General features: G+C 45.0%; 1 protein-coding gene across 5 annotated transcripts in view; it reads right to left on the bottom strand.

Moving 5' to 3' along the window:
- C2CD3 (C2 domain containing 3 centriole elongation regulator) overlaps nucleotides 1-24,936 on the bottom strand; it is a 40,658-nt gene that overhangs the window by 14,342 nt on the left and 1,380 nt on the right. For all 5 annotated transcript variants that reach the window (XM_032094806.1, XM_032094791.1, XM_032094811.1 and 2 more), the window contains exons 4-24: nucleotides 24,273-24,472; nucleotides 23,344-23,561; nucleotides 22,646-22,778; nucleotides 21,811-21,939; nucleotides 20,480-20,624; nucleotides 19,926-20,080; nucleotides 19,031-19,237; nucleotides 18,450-18,562; nucleotides 16,823-16,941; nucleotides 15,706-15,828; nucleotides 14,489-14,953; nucleotides 14,079-14,230; nucleotides 12,575-12,818; nucleotides 11,688-11,871; nucleotides 10,145-10,325; nucleotides 8,957-9,129; nucleotides 5,526-5,646; nucleotides 4,107-4,375; nucleotides 3,635-3,724; nucleotides 2,011-2,631; nucleotides 913-1,221 (exon numbers count right to left, since the gene is read on the bottom strand). In XM_032094806.1, coding sequence (XP_031950697.1) covers nucleotides 913-1,221; nucleotides 2,011-2,631; nucleotides 3,635-3,724; nucleotides 4,107-4,375; nucleotides 5,526-5,646; nucleotides 8,957-9,129; nucleotides 10,145-10,325; nucleotides 11,688-11,871; nucleotides 12,575-12,818; nucleotides 14,079-14,230; nucleotides 14,489-14,953; nucleotides 15,706-15,828; nucleotides 16,823-16,941; nucleotides 18,450-18,562; nucleotides 19,031-19,237; nucleotides 19,926-20,080; nucleotides 20,480-20,624; nucleotides 21,811-21,939; nucleotides 22,646-22,778; nucleotides 23,344-23,561; nucleotides 24,273-24,472 — 4,351 coding nt within the window. The remainder of the gene's footprint in view (nucleotides 1-912; nucleotides 1,222-2,010; nucleotides 2,632-3,634; nucleotides 3,725-4,106; nucleotides 4,376-5,525; nucleotides 5,647-8,956; nucleotides 9,130-10,144; nucleotides 10,326-11,687; nucleotides 11,872-12,574; nucleotides 12,819-14,078; nucleotides 14,231-14,488; nucleotides 14,954-15,705; nucleotides 15,829-16,822; nucleotides 16,942-18,449; nucleotides 18,563-19,030; nucleotides 19,238-19,925; nucleotides 20,081-20,479; nucleotides 20,625-21,810; nucleotides 21,940-22,645; nucleotides 22,779-23,343; nucleotides 23,562-24,272; nucleotides 24,473-24,936) is intronic.

Here is a 24,936-nt window from a genome sequence, read left to right as displayed (position 1 = left end):
ACAGAGCAGAAACTGGAATACTCAAGGGAGAAACAGAAAAACCATTTGCCCAAGATCATCTAAGAAGTCAGAAGCAAAGCTAGGAATAAAACCCATGTCCTGAGGACCCTATACCAGTGCTTGAGCTACCCTCCGTGCTGGGCCACCTGCTTGGCAACCATGAAGAATGAAATTTCTTCTTGAAACCAGCCTGTATTTGTTTCAGTGGATCAGCTGCCTCTCAATTAGTTACCTCTAAAAATCCCCTAAAATAAGAAGTTGAAGACAGAAATACTTCAATATTTCTGCAATACTCAAAAGAAACCTCCTTTATATCATCAAAAACTTTGCAAGAGCAAACAAAGTCACATCAGTTTTCCAAAAACTATGAATTCCAGAAGATTCTAGAATCATTATAAAAATCCATTTGCAGGGCTCAGAATCTTTTAGAACTACATACCCTTAAATCACAGCTTGTATTTGACTCTTAGCTGTGTTATCAGGGGAACAAAAGCTGAGTACAGTGAGGCAGCTTTACAAATTTATTATGTGCAAAAAATGCTAATTTGCAGGAGTCTTTGAGATGGGAGTGTCTTGGGGTTTAGTTATTCAGTCAATGCTTAACTTGGGGCTTAGTTCTTCAGATAATGCTGAATTTCAGAATTCAGCTGTCATCTCCAACAGGTAACATGACGTTATTTATGTTTTGGATTTTATTCATGAAGACAGGCTGAACAGTTCAACCTCCAGCTTTCCCTATACTTACACAGTGATTGGGGCTGCAACCCCATGAAGCCAAGTTCAAAACCAAACCCTGCCATTCACTTTGCTGGAGTAGGAACAGATCCCAGAGGAAAACAAAGAAACAGAAAACAAAGAAAGAACGAAGAAAGACAAGAAAGAAATAGAAGAAAGGGGGGGTGGTGATATTACCTTTTAAACTTAGATGCATTGCTCTTTCCACAAGGATACTGACAGCAACTGTGTTTTCCAGAAACGTCACATCTTCTTCCTGTGGTTTGCCATTGGTGATCTCTGAACTGAGAATATCCACCTGCTGTTTGTCAGAGACCTGCTGGCTCAGAGCAGGGGTTTCATCTGTGCCTTCATCTTCACTGTTGCTGCATTCCTCGGCACAGGGGAGTCTGGGCAGAGCAGCAGGAGTGGAAGCAAGGCTGACGTGAACGCGCACAGCAGCTCCTGCCAGGTCTGCAGCGTTGCATCTGAACAATGGATAGACACCTGCAGGAGAATTCACAACCAACCAGCTAAATGAGCCAAAGGAAAAGCAGGAGCTTGGAAAACAGCTGGTAGCTCATTACTGTAGAGATCTCACGTGAGACCAGTAGAACGAATTTTGATTTTCAGTGTAATTTCTGCATGAGTCATCACTCAGAAGCACAAGCTTGGAAACATTAAAAACCACAACCAATCCCCCAAACTGGATACACCTTCATTTTCCCCCGGTAGCTCAGATTAAAACACATCAACTTCCTGAGAGCCCTAGAAACAGTGACTCTGCATAATTTTATAGATAGATACGGAGAATACAACATACACCCTACATAAAAATTTGCTTTAACTCTTGTTCTTTCTCCCTTCTCTGAGTATATCTAAAAGAAGGGCCAACCAGTCCACAAATCTGGTGGCTGATGAGTACCATGTACATGACAGAAGCCATAAACTAAACCACAAGTTCCACCTCAATGTGAGGAAGAACTTCTTCCCATGAGGTGGGCAGAGCTCTGGAACTGCTGCCCAGGAAGGGCATGGAGTCTCCCTCTCCAGGGACATCCCAAAGCCCCGTGGATGTGTTCCTGTGTCACCTGCTCCAGGTAACCCTGCCTGGGCAGGGGGTGGGACTGGGTGATCTCCAGAGATCCATTACAACCACAACCATCCCGGGATTCTGTAATTCTGAGCAGGACAAAACAAAGCCGTAAACATTTTGTTTAAAGTGACTAGAGAAGGAACCACATTCAATTGCCAATAAAGAGGAATGAAATGTGACCCTGTGTTTTAGGAACTCACCACTAACACTCAGTGTTCTTCTTGATCTCTCTGCTAACGCTGCCAGGTCAACATAGGCAGATCCAATAAGACGATCGGTATCAAGTGGTCTTTCCATCTCATTTTCCTTGCCATACGCCCACCACACCTGGATTTCTAATTTCTCCTCTCTGAAGAACCACAGCAGTCCCTGGCTCCTTCTGAGAGTCACCTTGTTGGGTTTCCTGAAGTTCACTGTAACATTCTCTGCGTCGTCACTCAGTTTTGGCCGCTTCAGCCACGTCCTCGTGGCCTCCTGGTCGTACAGTTTGTACCTGAGGTAGCAGGAAGTGCTTCTCTGCAGGTGTGTCTGGCCTTTGAGCAGCACGCAGTGGAGTGGCAGCCACACCCTGGGGGTGGAGATGGTCACAGTCACTGGACCGGCGTTCTGCTCCCAGTCGCTGCTCTCGTCCTCGCTGTCTTCATGGATCTCCTCTCTGCTCCACCCCAAGAGCTTGGCAGCCTCCAAAACACGCTCCCTGTCACCCTGATGGGCAAAGGCAACAGAGAGTTCCAGCCCTCCCACAATGGCCTGCATGGCATTTGTGCACTGCGGAGGCATCGGATCTTCGGAGAGGGTCACTGGGTACCAGCCCGAAATACCTTTGGGAGGAAAGATCACATTAGACTTATCCCAGCTTTTGAAAAATGTCAGTGAACAATGGTCACCTCTCTGGTCATCAGTCAAGGACCAGAACTCCAAGTGTTTATTTCTTGTTTGGAATTCATTAAATAATTTCTAATTTGAAAAAGCAACAAGTTACTGGCCTTCTAAAAACCTCAGGAGTTCTGATCCCAAAAGATTTTCACTTCATTAGCAACACCCATTTTACAATGAAACTATATTCCTTGTATATCCAATTATATTCTCATTTCTTTCCTACTCTCTTCCCATTAAAAACAACCCCAAAATTTTGGGCTGGAGAAAACAAGAACCTTACTGAAATTAAAGGAGAAATAACCAAGGCAATAATAAAAACATCATTATTACAAGGCATAATAATCCTGAATTAATGCTAGATAGAGGAGATCAGTAGTGGACATATATGCTAGTAATTTTTTCACAGAAATTTCACAGAACATTCTGAAGCTGAAGGGACCCGAAAGAAGCACTGAGATATTTCACATGTAGTTAAAAAAAAAAAAAAGAGTTAATCCTACTATTTTCTAATTATCTAAGACTTTTGTTTCCTGCTTTGACATCTGAAAAGCAGCCACTGGTCCTGCACTAAATACTACAACTCATGGACTTGACATCCTTTTTGGACTTTCTATCTAGAAAATAAACAGCACTGAATAAAATCCTAAGGATTTTAGGTGCTGGTTTTAGTTGGCATGGAATTAAATTTCTTCATAGTAGCCTCAGAATATTCATTCAGCCACTAGACAACCTAAACCCTGAAAACAGATTTTCAAACAACAACCTTTATATGACTTTCCTAATACAGGATCTTTACTGAACACTTGGGGAACATCTGAAAGAGCTTTGGTCTAAAAAAACCCAAAAAAACCACAAAACAACCCCCTGAAACAGGAATTAAAATAGTTTTAAGGAATTACAATAGCATTTGCACAGAATGTCAGCATCACAGTGCTGCTGTATTACCTGATCTTCTTGTCAGCAGGTCTCTGGTTGGAATTGTGACTGTCCCAAGAAGATAATCTCTAGATGTTCTATCAGCCAATTTGCCAGAGGCTGGAAAAGAAATAATTTTGTAAACACACTGAACTGGAACACAAGACTTAGAGGTGATTGACTGGAGAACAGCTGGTAAGAGGGGATCTTGTTCACGGGGAGTCTCAAAAACTCTTTGCATAAGGGGAACAGTCTCTGCTGAAGACAGTTTAGGTAATTACATCTATTAGCAACGGCAGAGTTCCCTGGGAACAGTCAAATTCAGGCTGCATAGGGCTCTGAGCAACCTGACCTGCTGGAAGATGGCCCTGCTCATTGCAGGGGGGTTTTTGCAAGTCCCAGCCCAAATGATTCCATTATTCTGATTTTTTTTTTCTATACTAAAATTAAGGGGACTTCTGCACCAGTATCCAGTCCTTGCAACCACACCTGTTGTCCTTACCCGACTTGGTGCTCTGATGGTAGATAGAGAAAAAAATACTGGCAGACTGCAAGAGCTCCCCCAGAGAAGAGGCTTCTCCACTGCTTTTCTGAATTATGAGATTACAAAGAAACTCCACGTGATGCTCAAACTCTGGGCAGAAAGTGCAGGGCACAGCTCGTGTGCTGCGTGTCTGTGCCTGGGGCAGGAAGGACAGGAGCACACACACATAAGCGTTCACTCCCACCCCTGCATAGTACTGGACAGAGGGGTTCTTCTGTGCCACAGCTCTTCATTTCACATGGGAAAAAAAGAAAAGAAGGAAGAGAATGCATATAATGTATGAGGGATCTAGGAATCAACATGCTTAAAACAAAGGTGAAAAGATGGGACTAACAGTGAATGTTCCAAGTCAAAATGTACCTGGGCTCTGGCTGCCCTTTTCACCTTTTTTTCCCCATCTCAACATAGTAGGAACAGATATGAAATGGTGAGAGGAACTCACAAGGTCCACCACTGGTGGCTGTGTTTCTCATCTGTGGTTGAGAAAGTACTCAGCACCTCTAAGAATCTACTGTACTGTAGAATAACTTCCTGCTCCAGAAAGGAGCCAAAGGCCAAATTATTTTTACAGACCAGAACTGACCAGCAAAAGGACGTGAAATGAGCAAATGGAGTAATTTACAAGTAAACCAGACCCAGGTATTACTCAGGTCATACACCTGAAGGATGAGGAGTCTGAGGTCATTCAACTCCCTTGACTTCTCCAAGCACCATACGACAGTGATCCTCATCTTTCAGGATCTACTTGAATTAAGATGGATCAGGGGCTCACAGCAACACTGAGAAAGGGTCAGACCATGTCTCTGGAATGACAGGAGCCATCCTTCTCTTGTGGAATTGACTGCCTCTATTCTAGCCCTTTCCTAACTCTTGAAAATCACATATTCTGGAACTATGTCCAGCTGATACCACACACTTGGAGCAGAAGCCTTATGGTGGAAAGGGACATGTTTCATTTCCTAGTTAATTTATTGAGGTTTTCACAGTGAAATGCAAGAAAACAACCTCAGCTGGCTTTTAAATAGCATCAGCAACACCAGAATCCAATGCCCAAGTAGGTACCATTTTATATCAGCCAATTTTTATATCAGTCTTTGGTGTACAAAAATGTGGAAATGTAGGAAAACATGCCTTTCCAATCGTCATCCTTTTGCAGAATGAATGCTACCACCCTGTAGTGCAGCTTCAGGGACCAGAGTAACTGCTGATGGTCCTTATAAAGTTATTTTCACTTTGGAGCAGAACCCACTTTGAATCTCGGTCTCTGCAGATGGAAAGTTTGCCAGTAAAAATTTGTTCTGATCTCATGCCTCAGCCTGCTGCCTCCAGATAAGGCTGTTTTAAGTGAAAAATGTTCCTTTTTGAATTAGGCTTTACCTGGCTGCTGCTTGCAAACCAGCTGCCCTGTGTATTTGCACAGAAAGTGAAACAGCTTGAGCAGTTATTCCTGCTGCTGTTTTCATGGATCGTTGGTACCTCACACTCACATCGAGCAAACCTGGATTAAATGAAAGAAAGGAAGGAAAAAAATGTCAGCTCTTAATGCAGGTACATACAACATAATCAATATTTAGCTATACCTATTAATACAAAACTTACTTTGTTAATGCGTGTTCTTCTAAAAAAATAACTCCACTAATCCATTAAGATAGACTGTGCAAAAGGCTGCACTTCAGCCACAAGTTACAGCCAGGTCCATGAGGAGCAGAGGGAAAATTCCGGGACTGCACCCTGCCCCTGCAAGGAGCGCCCTCGGTGTCTCCCTCCTGTGGCGAACCCACAGCACTGCACACACAGGGAGCGCACCCTGCCCTTGCAAGGAGCGCCCTCGGTGTCTCCCTCCTGTGGCGAACCCACAGCACTGCACACACAGGGAGCGCACCCTGCCCCTGCAAGGAGCGCCCTCGGTGTCTCCCTCCTGTGGCCAACCCGCAGCACTGCACACACAGGGAGCGCACCCTGCCCCTGCAAGGAGCGCCCTCGGTGTCTCCCTCCTGTGGCCAACCCGCAGCACTGCACACACAGGGAGCGCACCCTGCCCCTGCAAGGAGCGCCCTCGGTGTCTCCCTCCTGTGGCGAACCCGCAGCACTGCACACACAGGGAGCGCACCCTGCCCCTGCAAGGAGCGCCCTCGGTGTCTCCCTCCTGTGGCGAACCCGCAGCACCGCACACACAGGGAGCGCACCCTGCCCTTGCAAGGAGCGCCCTCGGTGTCTCCCTCCTGTGGCGAACCCGCAGCACTGCACACACAGGGAGCGCACCCTGCCCCTGCAAGGAGCGCCCTTGGTGTCTCCCTCCTGTGGCGAACCCGCAGCACTGCACACACAGGGAGCGCACCCTGCCCCTGCAAGGAGCGCCCTCGGTGTCTCCCTCCTGTGGCGAACCCGCAGCACTGCACACACAGGGAGCGCACCCTGCCCCTGCAAGGAGCGCCCTCGGTGTCTCCCTCCTGTGGCGAACCCGCAGCACTGCACACACAGGGAGCGCACCCTGCCCTTGCAAGGAGCGCCCTCAGTGTCTCCCTCCTGTGGCGAACCCGCAGCACTGCACACACAGGGAGCGCACCCTGCCCCTGCAAGGAGCGTCCTCGGTGTCTCCCTCCTGTGGCGAACCCGCAGCACTGCACACACAGGGAGCGCACCCTGCCCCTTGCAAGGAGCGCCCTCGGTGTCTCCCTCCTGTGGCGAACCCGCAGCACTGCACACACAGGGAGCGCACCCTGCCCTTGCAAGGAGCGCCCTCGGTGTCTCCCTCCTGTGGCGAACCCGCAGCACTGCACACACAGGGAGCGCACCCTGCCCTTGCAAGGAGCGCCCTCGGTGTCTCCCTCCTGTGGCGAACCCGCAGCACTGCACACACAGGGAGCGCACCCTGCCCTTGCAAGGAGCGCCCTCGGTGTCTCCCTCCTGTGGCGAACCCACAGCACTGCACACACAGGGAGCGCACCCTGCCCTTGCAAGGAGCGCCCTCGGTGTCTCCCTCCTGTGGCGAACCCGCAGCACTGCACACACAGGGAGCGCACCCTGCCCTTGCAAGGAGCGCCCTCGGTGTCTCCCTCCTGTGGCGAACCCGCAGCACTGCACACACAGGGAGCGCACCCTGCCCTTGCAAGGAGCGCCCTCGGTGTCTCCCTCCTGTGGCGAACCCGCAGCACTGCACACACAGGGAGCGCACCCTGCCCTTGCAAGGAGCGCCCTCGGTGTCTCCCTCCTGTGGCGAACCCGCAGCACTGCACACACAGGGAGCGCACCCTGCCCTTGCAAGGAGCGCCCTCGGTGTCTCCCTCCTGTGGCGAACCCGCAGCACTGCACACACAGGGAGCGCACCCTGCCCTTGCAAGGAGCGCCCTCGGTGTCTCCCTCCTGTGGCGAACCCGCAGCACTGCACACACAGGGAGCGCACCCTGCCCTTGCAAGGAGCGCCCTCGGTGTCTCCCTCCTGTGGCGAACCCGCAGCACTGCACACACAGGGAGCGCACCCTGCCCTTGCAAGGAGCGCCCTCGGTGTCTCCCTCCTGTGGCGAACCCGCAGCACTGCACACACAGGGAGCGCACCCTGCCCTTGCAAGGAGCGCCCTCGGTGTCTCCCTCCTGTGGCGAACCCGCAGCACTGCACACACAGGGAGCGCACCCTGCCCCTGCAATGAGCGCCCTCGGTGTCTCCCTCCTGTGGCGAACCCGCAGCACTGCACACACAGGGAGCGCACCCTGCCCTTGCAAGGAGCGCCCTCAGTGTCTCCCTCCTGTGGCGAACCCACAGCACTGCACACACAGGGAGCGCACCCTGCCCTTGCAAGGAGCGCCCTCAGTGTCTCCCTCCTGTGGCGAACCCGCAGCACTGCACACACAGGGGGCCAATCGAGCCAGCCCTGCTGTCCTGCATGCTCCCACTGCCAGAGCTCCAACATACCTTCCCAGGCATTCCAACGCACCTTTTTTATAGCGCTGCAGTGAGAAAATCTCCCAAGAGGTGTTGGACAAACAAACAACACTGCGTTCTGCTGTTGCACATGGCTCACCCATTACAAAACAACTGAAGCATGCTGACCTCCCTGTCCAGTCCCAGCTTGTTGGACAGCCTCAGAGTTCCTTGTGGCCTTCCCAGAGCTGATGGTTGTGTTATTTGAAAGAGCCACAAGAGGGAGACACTGCTTGCATCATGTACCATTAACAGCCCTTCTTCAGATCCTTCTCCCCCACCTTCCATGGGAAGCTTAACTACAGGCTGGGACTTACTGGCAGTGAGGCAGTTAAACACACAGAGAGGGCTTTTGAAAACTTTTTGAGGGTTCCCCATGTTTAATCACTGTTTTTTCACTCATTATGGTGTTAGTGAAAGCTGGGAGGAAAACCACGCCTGGTTGGTTTCAGTTGCCAACACAAAAACGTATTTTTATTTGCCCTGGAGGCAAATAGACTTTATTTTTACAGAATGTGACAGAATTTTACACAGAATCAGAGAATTGGTTTGGCTGGAAAAGACCCATAAAATCATGGAGTCCAACCATTCCTCCAGCACTGCCAAGGCCAGCATTATCCCATGTCCCCAAGTACCACATCCACGCAGCTGTCAAATCCTGCCAGGGATGGGGACTCCACCATGGCCTGGGCAGCCTGTGCCAGGACTGGACAGCCCTTTGGGGGAAGAAATTTTCCTTAATGTCCAACCTAAACCTCCCTGGCACAACGTGAAGCCATTTCCTTTGTCCTTTGCTAACACACCATCAAACACTGACGTGCTGCTCCGAGGTTTCCCCAACTGAGCCTGGTTTTACCGCACGAAGTGGAAGTCCACAAGCGTTCCTCACCTGAAGACCTCAGATGAAATTCCTCTGAGGAATCAGTCCGGGGAGCCAAGGGAAGACTAAAAGTCTGTATCCCTATTTCTTCACGATGCTGCATAGTCACCATGGCACAGAGCCGTGACAAAGGCAAGGCCCCTCTGGCAACCAGCTGGTCTCTGACATTTGGGTAATAATACCTGGTAAGACACAAAAAACCAGCATCAACATTTCTCTCACAACTGCACAGAAGTCACTTTTGAGCGTCTTTAAACCCTAATTAGTCTCTCCAGCTAAGGAAGAAACTCAAGTAGATGCATTTCCACTGAAGAAAAGAACCAGTAAGTGCTTGAGTAGATAATGCTACAAATATATGTATTTTTGCTAGTCCTAATAAATCAACAAGTAAGAACTCCACTAAAAATTGGCATCCCAAAGAAAAACAAGAGAAGGATCTGGCACCAAATATTCTCCGCTCTCTTCCTATTAATAAATTAAAATACCTCTCTTGCAGAACAGATTTGTGGTACCAGTTTGTGAGTGTAAAAAATGACACTAAACCTTTGCTTAGTGCATTACTTGGCTTCAGCTTCATCCTGAAACAAATTTTGGCACTGTATCTTACAAACAGCCCATAGTAATTCTCATGTGACTTGGCAAATTTTAAAAAGCCTGACTTGTTCACTACAGAATGAACAGATTATTATCTTTTTCTAAAGCTATTTGTCTTCATGGCTTCTGCTCTCCATTACTAATAATTAGCTTCAGTAGCCAAAGAAACAATTTGAACTTACAAACAACTTGGTATTATTTCTCTTGTAACCAGTGACTTGTATTAGGGAAAAATCCAAACCTACCACAATGAAATTATACTTTCAGGCTGCTATTAAGTAAAATTTAGATGTGTCAAGGATTTAAACACTACTTTTAGACCGTTAGGCTGTTTAAAAGTTGGAAGAAAGCAAACTAAGAATACACACTTTCTAAGTAAGTTATAAAAAGAAAGGAGTAATTAGGACACTAGGCAGGGAAAAAGCCTCATAGGTCTTAAGTGCAGATAATCATCACCAAATGCTGATGAGCTTACCATTTTTTTTAGCTATTACTAAATAATATTACAGAATATCCATCCCAGAGCTGGAGATTTTCCAAGACCAGATCTATATCTACCCATACTGCTGTGCTATCTACGAAGAACAGGATGTTTTTCTGTACCTGCACCAGACTTCAAACTGGATTCCTCCTCCTGTCGCTCCTGGTGCCATAAATGCACTGACCAGGAGTCTCTGGACTGGGACATCAGCAGGAACCAACAGGGAATGATGATGTTCGTCATTAAAGATGGGATCAGGGACACACAAAGTGGTAGCTGTTCGAAATGGCTTTAATGTGATGCCTACAAGTCAAGCAGAGTTGGGTCAAAATGGTTGCAATTGCAACTTTCAACCTTTTTCTGCTTGTAATCCTCCAGGAGGTAGGACCCGTGGACAGGGAGTGAAATCCCCTTGGGACAAGGCTTGCTCTCCTGAGCTTCACTTCACAAAGCTTTTACAAGCAATCCATGCAGCCCCATGACCCTGTGAGCCACAGGCTGGGAACTACTGCTAAAGAGGCAGTACAAAAACCCCACACAACTATGGAACAATGCTACTGACTGTCATTGTTCAGGGGGAATATCTGTTAGTGATTCAAAGCACTCAACACTAAGTTCTTTCCTACAATTGCAGTTATTTAAATACTCTTTTATGATCTGAAAAATTGTGGGTTTAGATTGAATATTGGGAAGAAGTTTTTGCCCACGAGGGTGGTGAGGCCCTGGCACAGGTTGCCCAGAGAAGCTGTGGCTGTCCCTGGATCCCTGGAAGTGTCCAAGGCCAAGCTGGACAGGGCTTGGAGCAACCTGGGATAGTGGAAGGTGTCCCTGCCCATGGCAGGGGGTGGCACTGGATGGGCTTTAAGGTCTCTTCCCACCTAAACCATTCTATGTTAATCCTAGGGATCTAAACCAAGCAACTCTTCTGTTGGTGTATCCATGAAAATCACAGAATTGTTACGTTTGGAAAAGCCCTCTAAGATCATCAAGTCCAACTGCTAACCCAGCCCTGTGAAGGCCACCAGTAAATCATGTACCCAAGTGCCACATCCAAACACTTTTTGAACATTTCCAGGGATAGAGACTCCACCATTGCCCTGAGTAGCTGTGTCAGGGCTTGATAACCCTTTTGATGAAGACATTTTCCCTCATATCCAACTTAAACCTCCCCTGGCATGACTTGGGGCCGTTTCCTCTTGTCCTGTCCCTTGCTGTCTGGGAGCAGAGGCTGACCCCCACCTGGCTGCACCCCCCTGTCAGGGAGCTGTAGAGAGCAAAGTGAGCATCCTGAAAGGCTTGTGCATGTAAGGCCTTTGCTGAATTTCACTGTGAACAATCTCGCTATTCCCCGCAGACCTATTCCTGCATCTTTGTTGGATCAGCTGGTACAGCCCTCTAGGACCTTTAACAAAAGGTACCATGGGAAGAGATTTGGAATTTGGTCTCTTTTTTTTTTTTCCACTGGGAACTTGCCACTAGCCTCAGACAAACAAGGCTCTTAATCCAGTGGCACAGCCCAAGTCCAGTTATTCCACAAAAATAAGCATTGGCTGCATGAAAGCCCAGAAAAACATGCCCCCTCTTACTTAGGCAGAGAGAACATGACTAAACAGTATTTAATGAAAGCAGTGCTCTAATTAAGGGAAAATGATAAAACAAACTTACCATCCTCAGGCAATCCAGGTCCTTGCAGCACACCACAACCAGCCTCCTGAACTGGGAAATAGTACTGGATGTAGCAGTCGGCCTCTCCCCAGACCGTGGACTGCAAGGGAGTGAGCCCCTTCACACTTTCCACATGGATCTCAAACACATGCTCCATCAGGTCTTCCCCTTTTGGGTCCAACTGCTAACAAATAAAAGGGAAGCCACATGGAAAGGATGACTTCAGGAAACTGGGAACATTTCAACAAGCTGCCCAGGGAAGTGGCTGAGTCATCCCTGGAGGTATTCAAAAGCCAGGTGGATGTAAAATCTGGGGACATGGTTTAATGGTGGTCTTGGCAGGGCTGGGTTAGTGGTTGGACTTGATGGGCATAAACCTATTTTCCAACCTAAACAATTACATATGACAAGGATCTAAGAAGCCTGAGAGGGGAGGCACAAAAATTATCTGCTGTTTTCCTCCTAAACTTCACAGAAACATTGAAAGCATGAAAGAAAATTACTTTTTCTCCTGCAAAGCATATAAAAAGCATAGAAGTTCCTACCTATCCAACTCAAAGGTAGTAGCAAAGCCTCCACAACAAGGCTGTGAGAATTAAGATTTTCTATAATTTTGCTGGTTTTTTTCTTTTACTGGACTTGTGAAGATAGAAGCAGTGGATATGCAAGGCAATAAAAAAGGGCAATAGTATCAAGACTGGTGAGAGCAAGCTGGTAAAAAAACCAGTATAAACAATATAATTCTGTGTAGAATTTGTAGAATATAACAAAACTGGCTACAGCATCAAGAAGAGGTTGGGGATCACTCGTCTGTTAACGAAGCCACTGGTAAAACCCTTTTCCCATTCCTTAACGGGGAGAATGGGGATTGACTGAACAATAAATACCATTGTGGGTTTTACAGGAGGATGGTCCAGAGAGTGGGGAGGACGCTGTGTGACTGGAGGTACCATTCCTTCTTCAGTTTTGAGCCTTTGCAGTGCCACTACTTGATCAGCTGACCCCATTGCCAAGATGACTCTCAGGCGCCCGCTTGTGCTGCCGGTGAAAACATCGACCACAGGCATGTGGCCATCCACAGCCACCACGGGGTACTGAGCCTGCAGGAGCAGGTGGGAGATCTTGGGGTCTCTACAAAACAAACCCAAAACAAACACAAAAGCCCCAGCATGAGGATGAGCCATCTGAGTAGGAACAGGATCACACAGAACCCACTTTACATGGGATTTTCAATGCTGGTAACTTATACCCAGTCTTCACAGAGCAGAGATCCATGAGCTGCTGAGTGCAAGAGGTTACTTTTAGCAATGACACAGGACAACTTCCCAAAACCTGACAGTGCCTTAGCTATGAGCCAGCCTAGAGATCTGTGAACAAAGGGATGAATGGCAACAAGATTCCCATTAACACCCTGCAGCCATATTATATTTTTATGAGGCAGTTATGTGCCTTTGGAGATGGAAGAAAAGAAGGAACAGTGACAACCTCCCAGAAAGACGTAAAAATCTCCACTAATACACTGAAGTTATTCAAGGCCAGGTTGGATGGGGCTTGGAGCAACCTTGGTGAGTGGAAGGTAGGGGGTGGCACTGGGTGAGCTTTAAGATCCTCCCAAGCCAAACCATTCTGGGATTCTAAGATATATACAAGTAAACTACTGTGGTTTACTACGAAAATGATACAAATGGCACAGTCATAACTAACAAAGTAGTGGCCAGTCAGCTCCAGCACCATCTGATTTCTACCTGTCACTAGGTCTGACCAAAATAAAAGGAATAAATCCTTTGCATTAGGAAGGATTTCTTCTGTCCAGTATTCCCAGTAATTTAAACTCTCTTAAGCAGGTATGTTACTTAACTGAACAAGACGCCAATAGATTAAACCCAAAAAGAACAAAGAACTCTGAAGAATCCCATCAGATAAGAACACAAAACATGAAGGTTTTGGAGCCTTTTTGACACCTGGGCTGTGCAAACCGACAGCATCCCTATGGAATCTCTGCAGAGCATAATTAGGGGCAAACTCAATCAGTCACAATCTTGGAGAATCACTGATGGAAAGCCACACTTCATTTTCCTGTGCAGTCACTTTGATTTCTTCTAGTTTTATTCCATCATAGGACAAGTTAAGCAGGCACCAACCCTGATGGAGCAGAGAGACTTTATTTCTCACACTCTCTCTGTACTTCTGGACAAGGACAGTGTAACTTGCACCCTGCTCACTGTAGAAAAGGGCTACAGGAAGCTTGGCAGGGCAAAAATGCCTTTTGCTATGAAGTGTAACGAAGAACCCTCCCACACAACCCCCACACACCATCTCTGACTTCTTTCTCTGAGCTTCAGTTAGGATATTTCCCAACCCAGGAAGATATGGGGAAAAAAAAACGTTTACTTGAACGAGATGTAAAACTGATGCAGAGGGAGTTTCACTAATCCCAGCAATTTGTCACAGCCAGGGCTTCCCAGCTTGTTCCATGCTTCAATAATCATTACATTGTTCTTCAGCCGCTCCAAGTGTTTGGAAGTCAACGAAAAAGGCATCACCTGAAAGGTTTAAAGCAGAACTAGTACACAGAAAACACTGGAAAATATTGGCTAAGTACAGAGCATTCTGGTAAGTCTACTTCATTCCAGTCTACAGAATTGTGCTTTTTACAGACAGAAGTTAAAAATTAAATGTGCATTCAACGGAGCCAAGCAGGGATGTTTCTAGGTATATAAAAGTAACTTAACCACGAAATGTGTTTGTCAATGGGGAATACCACACTTGCCTCAGTGTGAAAGGGAAAACGTGTGACTTGCCTGAGAAAAATTAAAGGCAGGCTGTGTTGTGCCCCAGACGACAGTGGATCTTGTTGCTTCCTCAGTGCTGAGCAGTTTGCAGTTTAAATACACATTGCAACAACTGGGGAGCCCACAGCCTTCAGCAATAAAATCCTTTCCATCAGGCACCATCAACAGCACGTGCAGCAATAACCCATCTTCCTCAGCTGGGGTTACGCCTGCCACCACACCCCGGGCTGCGGAGGCTGGCACAGGGCACGGCAGCTGTGCGACGTCCCTGCTGCCAACTCCCGCCTCCTGCCAGTCCTCAGGGCTCCTTTTGGAGCAGAGGGGGCTCTCTGCATTTACACTCGTCCTGCTGGGCTCCCGCAATTTCAGCTGGGGACCTCTCATGGCGTGAGCTGGGGCTGGGTGCCCAGCCGTAGCTGACCTGGCAGCAGTGCAGGAGAAGTCTTTGTTGTTGGCTGCAAGCTCCAGGGACACCTGAAAGGCAAGGCAGAGCAGGCTGGCCAGATGTGCCCCATGCAGAAACAAGGGGCTGCAACAGAAACTCAGGAAAATATATCACACCTTTTGCTCGAGAACTCACCCTAAGGCATATGCTGCTTACAAGCTACAGCTGCTGCTGTAAAATAAACTACATGTGGCTTTGTGAAATGAAGTCCAGACTGGAGTGCAAACCCACACAATTACAGACGAATCATTGAATGGTCTGGGTTGGAAGGGGCCTTAAAGCTCACCTCATTCCTAAGCCTTCACCTGCTAATATAGAGAGCTGTTTATGCTCAGAACTGTCAAATCTCTCAAACTGTTAATGCTTCTCAATCAGAAGCTGAGCAAACTGGTAGAAATTTTTGCTGGAGAAGATAATTCCTGAAGCGACATGGACAAGGAACACCAGGCCTCCACGGCAGGAAAGACCTCAGCTCGTGTCACATGTGAAGCAGAAACCAAAGCTCCAAGCCCTGAATATGTGCCACTCAAAATCTGCCTGTAGAGTAGTTGCTGTATTCAAGTCCCATCTTACTGACAACATCCCTAGACATGCAGGAGTTTCAAAGTATTTCTCCAAACCCCTAAGGAATAAAAAAGGTTCATATTATTTTATACCGGTCTTGCAAACCTTCGTACTGGAGACCTGGCAAACTAAAACAGAGAGAGATAAGAGGAGTTAAAAATAAGAGTGTGCAGCCAAAATTAGTAACAACTCGAGCTCGAGATGGTAAAACACATACCTTCAGTGGCCCAACTTGTGTGTGATCTTCCTCTTTTTCCACAGGTATTTCCCAGCTGACCCCAAGCAGCTCAGCCTCAATCACCCTGCGGAGCTGAAGTGCTGCTGAGCCAATGACCACGGGCTGAGGGCAGGCAAAGAATTAATTTTGCCAGATTTCTATCAGATTTAAAGAACTTTTGTGAAATAAAAGCTTTCTGGGAAGCCATGAGCAGCCACACAGCCTCCCCACTCCTACATTAGTTGTACCAACAGGGATTTGGGAGATCTCCTTTACTTCCAGTATCAAGTCTCACCAGAACAACAGCAAGACAAATTTTCCCGGAACCTACTGTAAATAATTCCAGATTAATGCAAAAATTGAATAACCTAAATCCTAGTCAATGGGCAAAATTTCCATACTTAAAGATGCAGTTTATTCCCCTACTGAAAGAAAAGCAGATATCCTTGGTGTTGATTAAAACAACATAAGCTGAGTTAACCCCTCTCACCATCTTCATCACATACAGATGGTTATGCAAATAATCTTATCAAATGGAAATGTACTTTTTTCCCCCTGAAATGCACAAGTTACACCCTTTTTTCACAGCTCACATTACTCCCCTTACACTGGGCAGGGTAAAGATACAAACTGCATTCACATGAACTCATTTTACACTGCTAAAGGAGCTGTGTTCTCAATGAAGGATAATGTTTATAATTGATCCAATGTGCTCAAACAGCAAGAGATCAGTCTTAAAGATGAAGGAAGGACAACTTTTTTTGCCTGCCAGTCTCAAATTCAGAAAATCCTTTAATGGAGTGACAAGCCTGGAACAAGGAATGGACACGGCCCCAAGCTGCCAGAGCTCCAGGAGCATTTGGACAACACTCTCAGGGATGCACAGGGTGGGAGTGTTGGGGTGTCTATGCAGGGCCACGGGTTGGACTCAATGATCCTGTGGGTCCCTCTGTGCCATTCTGTGAAGACTGAACAGCAATCAGTTAAACTGTCTACATGTACTGTCATTTCCCTTCCTAATATTAGGCTGTCTGCATTGAGTGGCTGTGGGAAAGGGAAAAGCAAAGAATTTCTTTGCTTTTTAATACACAAAGAAGGAACAGCTTCTAATAAGTACCTTTTCCTGTGTGCTTTTTCTCATGTAGATTTTAAAAGCCAGGTCAGAGCCCCACCAGTGCTCTATCATTGCTCCTCCGAACCGCACAGGGAACACAGACCGCTGCTGGAATTTCACCACTGGAGGGAACAGAGGAGCAACAAATATCCCGTATTACCCGATATAAATAAACTTTCCCCTGGAGAGTGCTCTGTTACACACAAGCATTTAATTCTGCATTATTTATTAACACCAAGGCTGAAGTAAACTGGTTTTCATTTTTGAAGGCCAGTAAATAGCAGGAGGCTGGCGTGACAAAATTAAAATTATAAATTCATGAATAATAATCAGGAAAAAAGTATTAAATAAATTAATATACAAACATTATAAACAAATAAATAAATAAACATTTACAGCATTTAAAGAATTCAGGTGACATGAAGTCTCGGCCATTCCAGCATGCAGTAAGACCTGCCCTTTTTCAGTGGGAGAACCCTGTCTCATTTTAACTAACAGAGTTCAAGATGGTTCTTGAGAGACTCAAAGCTGAGCTGCAAGAAAAATCACAGCTTCAGGAGAAAAGGAATATCTGCAGGCAGAGATGGAATGAATTGGCATTCAGTCTGGAAAAAGAGTACAAGAAGTACAATAATAGTGATCACAATAGGTAAAGAAGTATTCTTGTGATGACAAAAATACAGGTTACACATAAGGAAATTTCCAACTGGATGCCCAGCATTTCTCCACCTTGTCTGGGATGGGTGTGAAATTTTTCACATTAGGCATCTTTAATAAATGAAATAAACAGCTCTCAGGAAGGATAATGCTACAGTGGATTGACTTGATGTCTTGTTCAAATCATTTCCAGCCCAATCTATTTTTCTAGGTCCCAAAGAGCTGGACTCTACATAAGGCAAAGGGCAGGAGGATGGATTAGTTTTGGATTACAAAGGTTGTATTACAAAAGTTCTGAAGAAAGAGATGTTTTGTCTGGCCACAAACAGAGAATATACAAGAGAACTCAAAAATCTCTCAAGCGCCACTCAGAAAGATGCAAAGCCAATGAATGACCATGTGGGAGAGGCATTTGAAAATCGCCCTGGCATTCCAGTTTCTGGGAAGACCGGGCAGAGAGGACCTTGCTCATGCAGCATTCTCTGCTTAGTGGGAACAGAAACTGTTCTCAGGGATACAAACAATGGTGACTCTTAGTACAGAGATAAATGTCTGCTGATCTGAGCGCAGGACTCAAGATCCCCATGATCCAGCAGATTACCTGAGCTATTGGAGATACCACAGGGCATCTTCAACATCTGGGAAATTATTTATTAGAGGTGTAAGTAGCTCTGATATTTCTAAAAGCACCTGATCATCCTCCTACTACTACAGAAAGAGCATTGGCTTTATGCTCAAATGAAGGAATGGGCTTACTAACTTGGTCTTTCCCTAGGAAAAGGAATTTGAAAATCCCGGTATTAATACTTCCTGGAAGAAAAAAAGAATTAAAAAATCACTTGGCCTCCTTCTCCCTGAGAGGACCATTCCCCCACCTGCAGCACAGCAACTCTGTGGGCAGAGGGGCCACTAATCATTTCTAAGAGATGGAGTCAACAAAACTAAATCTAAGGGGGAAAAATGATGCTCTTACCATCATCGGTGATTTTACTTGAGGCTACTCGAATTACTTCTGTTGTTATGGAGACCTGTCCTTTATCATCCTTGGAGACTCCCACAGGAAAGTGGTACTCCACAAAGAAGGTACTGTGGATAAAGAAGTGAAAGGGTGATAACAATCCGTCAAGAATCTGATGTGACTCATGCGACTGAACACAGCAGTCAAGTTCCAGATTCACATTTTATCGTAACGCTATTTTTTTTAGGATAATTCAAACACCTGTTCTGTGAATTCCTTCCATAGATTATATATATACACACCAGATACTCCTCCAACAACCCCCCTTTTTTTTTCAGTGTACTGCCAGGCACAAAATACACTGGCACCTCCCCAAAACCCTGGGAAAGGCACAGCCTGAAGTGAGCCCACATCAGGATAAACTAGTCACATCTCTAACTTTCCCAAGTTTATGATACAATCTTCTGAGAGAAGCAGAGAAACAGGAAGGCCTCAGAAGCCTGGAGAGCTTGGGGAAGCTGGACTACACAAAAGATCTCAGGGAAATCTCCCCTGAAGGCACAGCAAACAAACTAGGAAGAAACAATCCCCCTTACCATTTATGAACAGACATAGGCCGTGGAGGTTTCCCCAGTAAACCTTTCCTCCTTGGGGAAATCTGGATGATCTCAGGAGGGATTTTCAAGCTTTCAATGATGACTCTGGCCAGGTGTATTTGCTGCAGCAATGCCAACCTGTCTGCACCCAAGGATGTGACAAGAGCCGTTTCTCTGTAGTCTTCTGCAGGAGCAGTGGGAGAGCAGCTGCAGAGAGAAAACCAAGGTTCAGGACTGCAGAAACATTCTTGACATGACCACATGAAGGGAAAATTGTAGTTTGGTGAGATGTTACTTAAAAACTGCCCAAGGCTCACTAAAATATACATTTTAAAACATATTTTTACAACAAATTTGGTGGTCTCTGTAATTCTCTGTAACAAAGATCTTATAGTATCTGGGGTCCATAACTGGAAAAAAAAAAAAACAACTGAGAAAGTGTGTGTTCCACATTGTTGATCTGAAAAAATCTTATCCTAACTCTTCAAAAAGAAAAGCATCATGTAATGCCATGTACAAAAGCAGGGACATGATGCAGTTATACACAAGGACAAGTCTCTGCTGCAGAGGAACAGCAATAGGATTTTTGTCATAATTTGAAATCTCATGTGTGTAATTAGCAAGACTTGACTTCCAAATGATTTTGTGTTGGTACCTCTGGGGGTATAAATTTTACCTGATGTAAAAACAGCAGCGTTAGTCAGGAAAAAAAAAAAATCATAAATAATTGTTTGGAGCTGAATCAGAAAAAAAAGGTCACAAAACCTTTACACTAACTGTATTGTACAAGTTAAGTTTGATAACTGGATCTTTAGTGACACTTTTATTGGTCCCATCCTGAAAAAAGGGAATACAACTTAGATGAGGTCAGAACAGAAGTCACTGATGTAACTACCTGGGTTTAGTTTCTGTCACATTCTGACCAAAGGCATGAAAATCCTTCTGTGGATTCATTGGACCCGCTTTCTTGAGAGTTTCTGCCTTGGATGCTTTTTTTGAGGATTTAACATCATCATCACTGAGGAAATCACTCAAACTGGAATCAGATTTCTGAAGCAGAAATAATGCACGTAAATAAGAAGTTAATTATTATTGTCAAGAGAGCTCCATAACGATCACAATACATAAATGGAAAACAACTTGTGCATTGCATCATTTGAAACAATTAAAATGGTATCAAAATTTTTCAGAGATTTAAAAAACAAGCAGTCTTCCTGGACAGCCTCAATCCCAGCAATTTCCAAACTTGATGCCTGACTTTGTAGTCTTAGCAATATTCTTTTAATACCATTAATTTTAAGCAATGTACTCATGTACCTATAAGCTTTCGCATGATACTTATTGCTTGTTCAGCTTTAAAACACTGAAATCGGCAGGTTTTTTGATCATGCAAACTTCTGGTTTTCTGCACATCAGGGAATGCACATTTTCCTTTGGATCTCCACTTACAGGAGCCGTGTAGAAAAGCCTCTCCAGCAGACTCTGGTCGTAATGGGGATCACCGAGTTCACTGTCAAACACCTCACTGCCGAGGGAGAGAGAATCCCACAGGGAGCCTGTTCGATCCCAAAAATGCCCTGGAGAGAAATCAGCACTGTGGATACAAGAGACAGAAACACACCTTAGTGCTCCAAGTTCTGCAGTCAGTCTCTAAGGGACGTGGACAACACTGCCTATTTTACCCTGTATTTGGCCTATACTGGCTCCAGACAGAGCCAAACTGTGCTCACACAGCATGTCTGTGACCCAGCTGGAAGGGTAACCTCGGGATAACACCTCTGCCCCAACAGGAAAACAGGGTGTGTGAAACGTGGGACAGCTTGGATTTGAAGAGATCTCTGGAGATCACCCAGTCCAACCCCTGCTCACAGGGAAGGGATGCAAAGAAAACGTTGTCCAGTTGGATTCTGGGTATCTTGAAAGCTGCAGATTCCACAGCCTCTTGGGGCAGCCGACTCCAGACCTTGATGACTTTCATCGTAAAATACACCTACGAATATCTACCTCTAATTTTCACCCTTCACTGCTTCATAACTTTTGGAATGCTTTAAGATACCAGTAACACTTAAGGACAGTTTACTTTGATTAAAAAAAAAAAAACCCAAGGTATATCTGAGTAGGTGTAAATACAAGTATCTTTAGCTACAAGTTGGGGTTAGATTGGTTTAAGGCTTTCCTCTGTGCTGTGAGTTTAAAATCATTTTATGATCTGCAAACACTTCAGTGTTATCCACTGACAGACCACATGGAAAAAATAAGTGCAGGGCACAAGAAACATGAGCTGAAATTCTGAACCATATCTGACCCAGAAGCTGTGTGTTCAGGGTGCAGATGTGGACACAATGGAAGCAACATTTATGCTCCTGCTACGCAAAATGAGAGGAAAAGGTCCAATTAGTAGCTGGAGAAACACTAAAAAGAAATACTGTTTCTCAATAATTTTAATTTACAGAGCGTTTCCTCTTAAAAAAAAGATGGTGCTAGTTTTAAGTACTTACTTTATGTAGTATTTTAGGACACAACAGTTACAACTACTAAATAACTTAGTTTTATCAAAGATTGTGGTTAACCTTTCTGGCGTCACTTTTACGCCAAGTGACTTGGAGCTATCCAGGTTGTTGTGCACTAAAGCTGAGCTATAAAACACCTCCATCACTTGCACACATGATTCACTGGTTACATTCCCAAAAATGTGGAGAACTCGAAGAGTCAAGAGACATTTTTCAGTACAAAATGGTCAGATAATTTTTTTGCAGTAGCCTCCAGTGCATCACACTCACCTGCCCAACAGTAACTGGATCGCTCTTTCTTCAGAGTTTAGGTCAAACTGCTGACCTGAAACTTCAGATCCAAAGTGATGGGGATCTTCAGGAGCGGGCACAAAACTGGACTTCAAACCTTTTGGGCTCCTGGGTAACAGCAATGGAAGCACAGACAGCAGTAAAAGGGAAAATAAAGACATTAAGGCACGCTCAAGACTAATCCATTAATTGGTCTATCATTTTTTCTGGGAAGTCGAAAATAATCTACTTTTACACAAATATTAATAGTTTGAGCAGAAATAAATGAAAGTGAGTTTGGAACAGCATCACTGACTGTCAAAGACAGCGACATTACTTTCTGGTTATCGCAGAACAACAGGCAATATTCGTATTTTTCCAGAAGAAAACCGTATCTTCCAGAAGAAATTTAAGTTTCTTTTCTCCTAATAAAAAACCATGCATTTAGGTCATCAATTACTTACACTTACTTGAAAAGCTGTTCTTTGCGATGCAGTGCCATTTCACTTGCACTTCCTTGCGCTACTCTTATTCCCTACCAACATCTAGTATTTCCTCGTCAAATAACTTTGCACTAAATACAAATATACTAAGAAACTAAATTAAAATCAGTTATTTAAATCAAGGCTTAGTACATTAAAATGAAAACGAATTCACAAAATTCAGGCATTTATTCACAGGTAGAAAGTAACTTCCCATTTGAATGATGTACCAGTTTCACCTTAAATTTATCCTAAAACACATCCTATGAATCTCAGTATACACAGTTTTCCAGATAAAGCCTCAAAATTGATGGTTTGGAGCTTGAATCTCACTTCCCCCAATCCAAACTCACTTTGTTGCTGCTTTAAAATTGTCTCTCTCTATAAAATGAGACATTTTATTCAGTTCAATCTCCATGTCCGGGCTGGACTTCATTGCAGAAACAACCATGGCATCACGGAGTTTACTGCCTTGATCCAGGAGAGCTGGGAAATAAGCAGAAGGATTACATTTCAGCATTCAAATGCAATTTAAGAGCAATGTATAGACACAATAAATGTGTCAGCTACAGTCAAGAAAATTCTGTTTTCTGCTGTTAAAAGGAGATCTTGATGCACTGGGGATTAAATATGTTTTATACACCAGAAAACAGCTCAGCTGGGAGCGAGAGAGTGATCCTCCATCAGTCTCCCATGCAGCTGTACAAGGAACTTGTCTGCTCGCACCGAGTCAGGTATTGGAAGGACATTATTAGGATACAGAAGCAGGACTAATTTAGGGGAGAGTAGTTTGCCACTTTAGGATGTCTAATTTTTGGTCTTTCCTGTAAATATGAAACTCAAAAGAAAGCACATATGGAAATGTGCCCTACACCAATGCTTATTTCAATCCAGCCCAGGCAGCAGAGGTTTCTAAGTAAAGGCCTTTTTGGTATAATGCAGCAAGAGGGTGTGAAGTCTCCTTCCCTTCAGAAAATCTCATCTCCACACAAAATACCATCAAGACTTGTTTGTAGTGCAATCTAAAAGATGAAGCCAGTTGCACACAAACCTGACAGCAGGTCTTTTGTAGCCGAGTTGTGCACGGAGAGCATCCGTGTGCTCCTTCTGGGAGGCGCTTCAGGATCGGTGCTGGTGGGAAATGACAGGGGCTGATTTGAAGGATTCATTTTCAAACATTCATCTGGTAGAATCACACGGTGATGAGAAACAGAAAAGGTGTCCTTTCTGTTTTCTGAGTTCTCTTGGTAGAGCAAATGGTCCTTTCCTCTAGTGAAAAATGAAACATTATTTCAGTAACAACTCAAGTGGGTGGGTAAAGGGATTCACAACTCTGCAAATTCTCCCTTCAGGATATGTTATTTTAATGATTCCTCACCTGCCACTTAGACCATTGGAGAGACCAACCCAAGCTGCAAGTAAGAGATTTTTTAAAAAAAGCTTTTTAAAAGATCTTTTGTACAACAGCATGTTGTGGCAGGACAAGGGAGGATGGATTCCCACTGCCAGAGGGTAGGTTTAGGTTAGATATCAGGAGAAAGTTCTTTGCTGGAGTGTGGTGAGACTCTGGCATAGGTTACCCAGAGAAGCTGGGGCTGCCCCTGGACCCCTGGAAATGTCCAAGGCCAGGCTGGACGGGGCTTGGAGCAGCCTGGGCTAGTGGAAGGTGTTCTGGCAGCAGGGCTGAGATGAGATAAACCTTAAGATGCCTTCCAACCCAAATTACTCTGTGATTGCATGATTTGAGGCACCTCTTGTGTGAACTTGCATGACTTGAACTAAGTCAGCGTAAGATGCAAATTTCTATCAGACAAGAAATTGTCCCTGTCACCTCAGAAACCCTCAACCTTCTGGATTTCATATGAAATGTATGTTTGAAAACATCAAGCATTCCAAAACTCACAAGCGTACAGCCATTACTTTAAAAGTTTGTGTGAACTGCAAAATAAACCACAATTTTGTCATGGGGAAAAAATGTACCTGGGAGTTGTGGCTTTGCTGTTGTCAACAGACTCTTGGTCAGCAACAGTCACCTGTGTGTGCCTGGGCTGCTGGGATGGAGCAGGAAGCTGGGACTTGCTGCTTCCCCGAGCTGCAGCAGCATCTAAACTTCCCTCTGTGGTCGGCACAGAGCTGCTGGTGTCATACAGCTCTGGCAGAGGTTCTAGAACCAGTGAGACCTGAAAGAGAAGACGTGAAAATATCACTTTGTTCTTTTCTTAATTAATTGCAGTAAATACTGCATGCAACTTCACTTGTTGTGCTATGGGAAACTGTTGCTTTTCTACATAAAGTAATATTTGTATTATGCAGCTATGTCAGATATTTACAACTACTTGTTTCTCATTCCATGTTTTCATATCCCACACAACTATCTTTCATCATCAATTTTCCAGAGCCAAGGCTGCAAGACAGAACTTCCTTAATTCCAGATATCAAAAATCTTCTATTATTCCAGTCCAGTGAAGTGTTAGAACCAAATATCCACTTTTAAATCCACTGTTAATACTCACTCTCAGTGTAGAAATGACCATACTTTCCTCATGAAGCTCAACTACCCCACATCCCTCTAAACAAAATAAAGTCAACACCACCAGTATTTGTTTTTTTCATTTGTTACCTTAGCTCAGTAATGCCTTGGACA

The sequence above is a fragment of the Corvus moneduloides genome, chromosome 2, assembly GCF_009650955.1.
Source record: "Corvus moneduloides isolate bCorMon1 chromosome 2, bCorMon1.pri, whole genome shotgun sequence".
Classification (NCBI taxonomy): Eukaryota; Metazoa; Chordata; class Aves; order Passeriformes; family Corvidae; genus Corvus; species Corvus moneduloides.
This window is presented reverse-complemented; position numbering and strand designations above follow the sequence as displayed.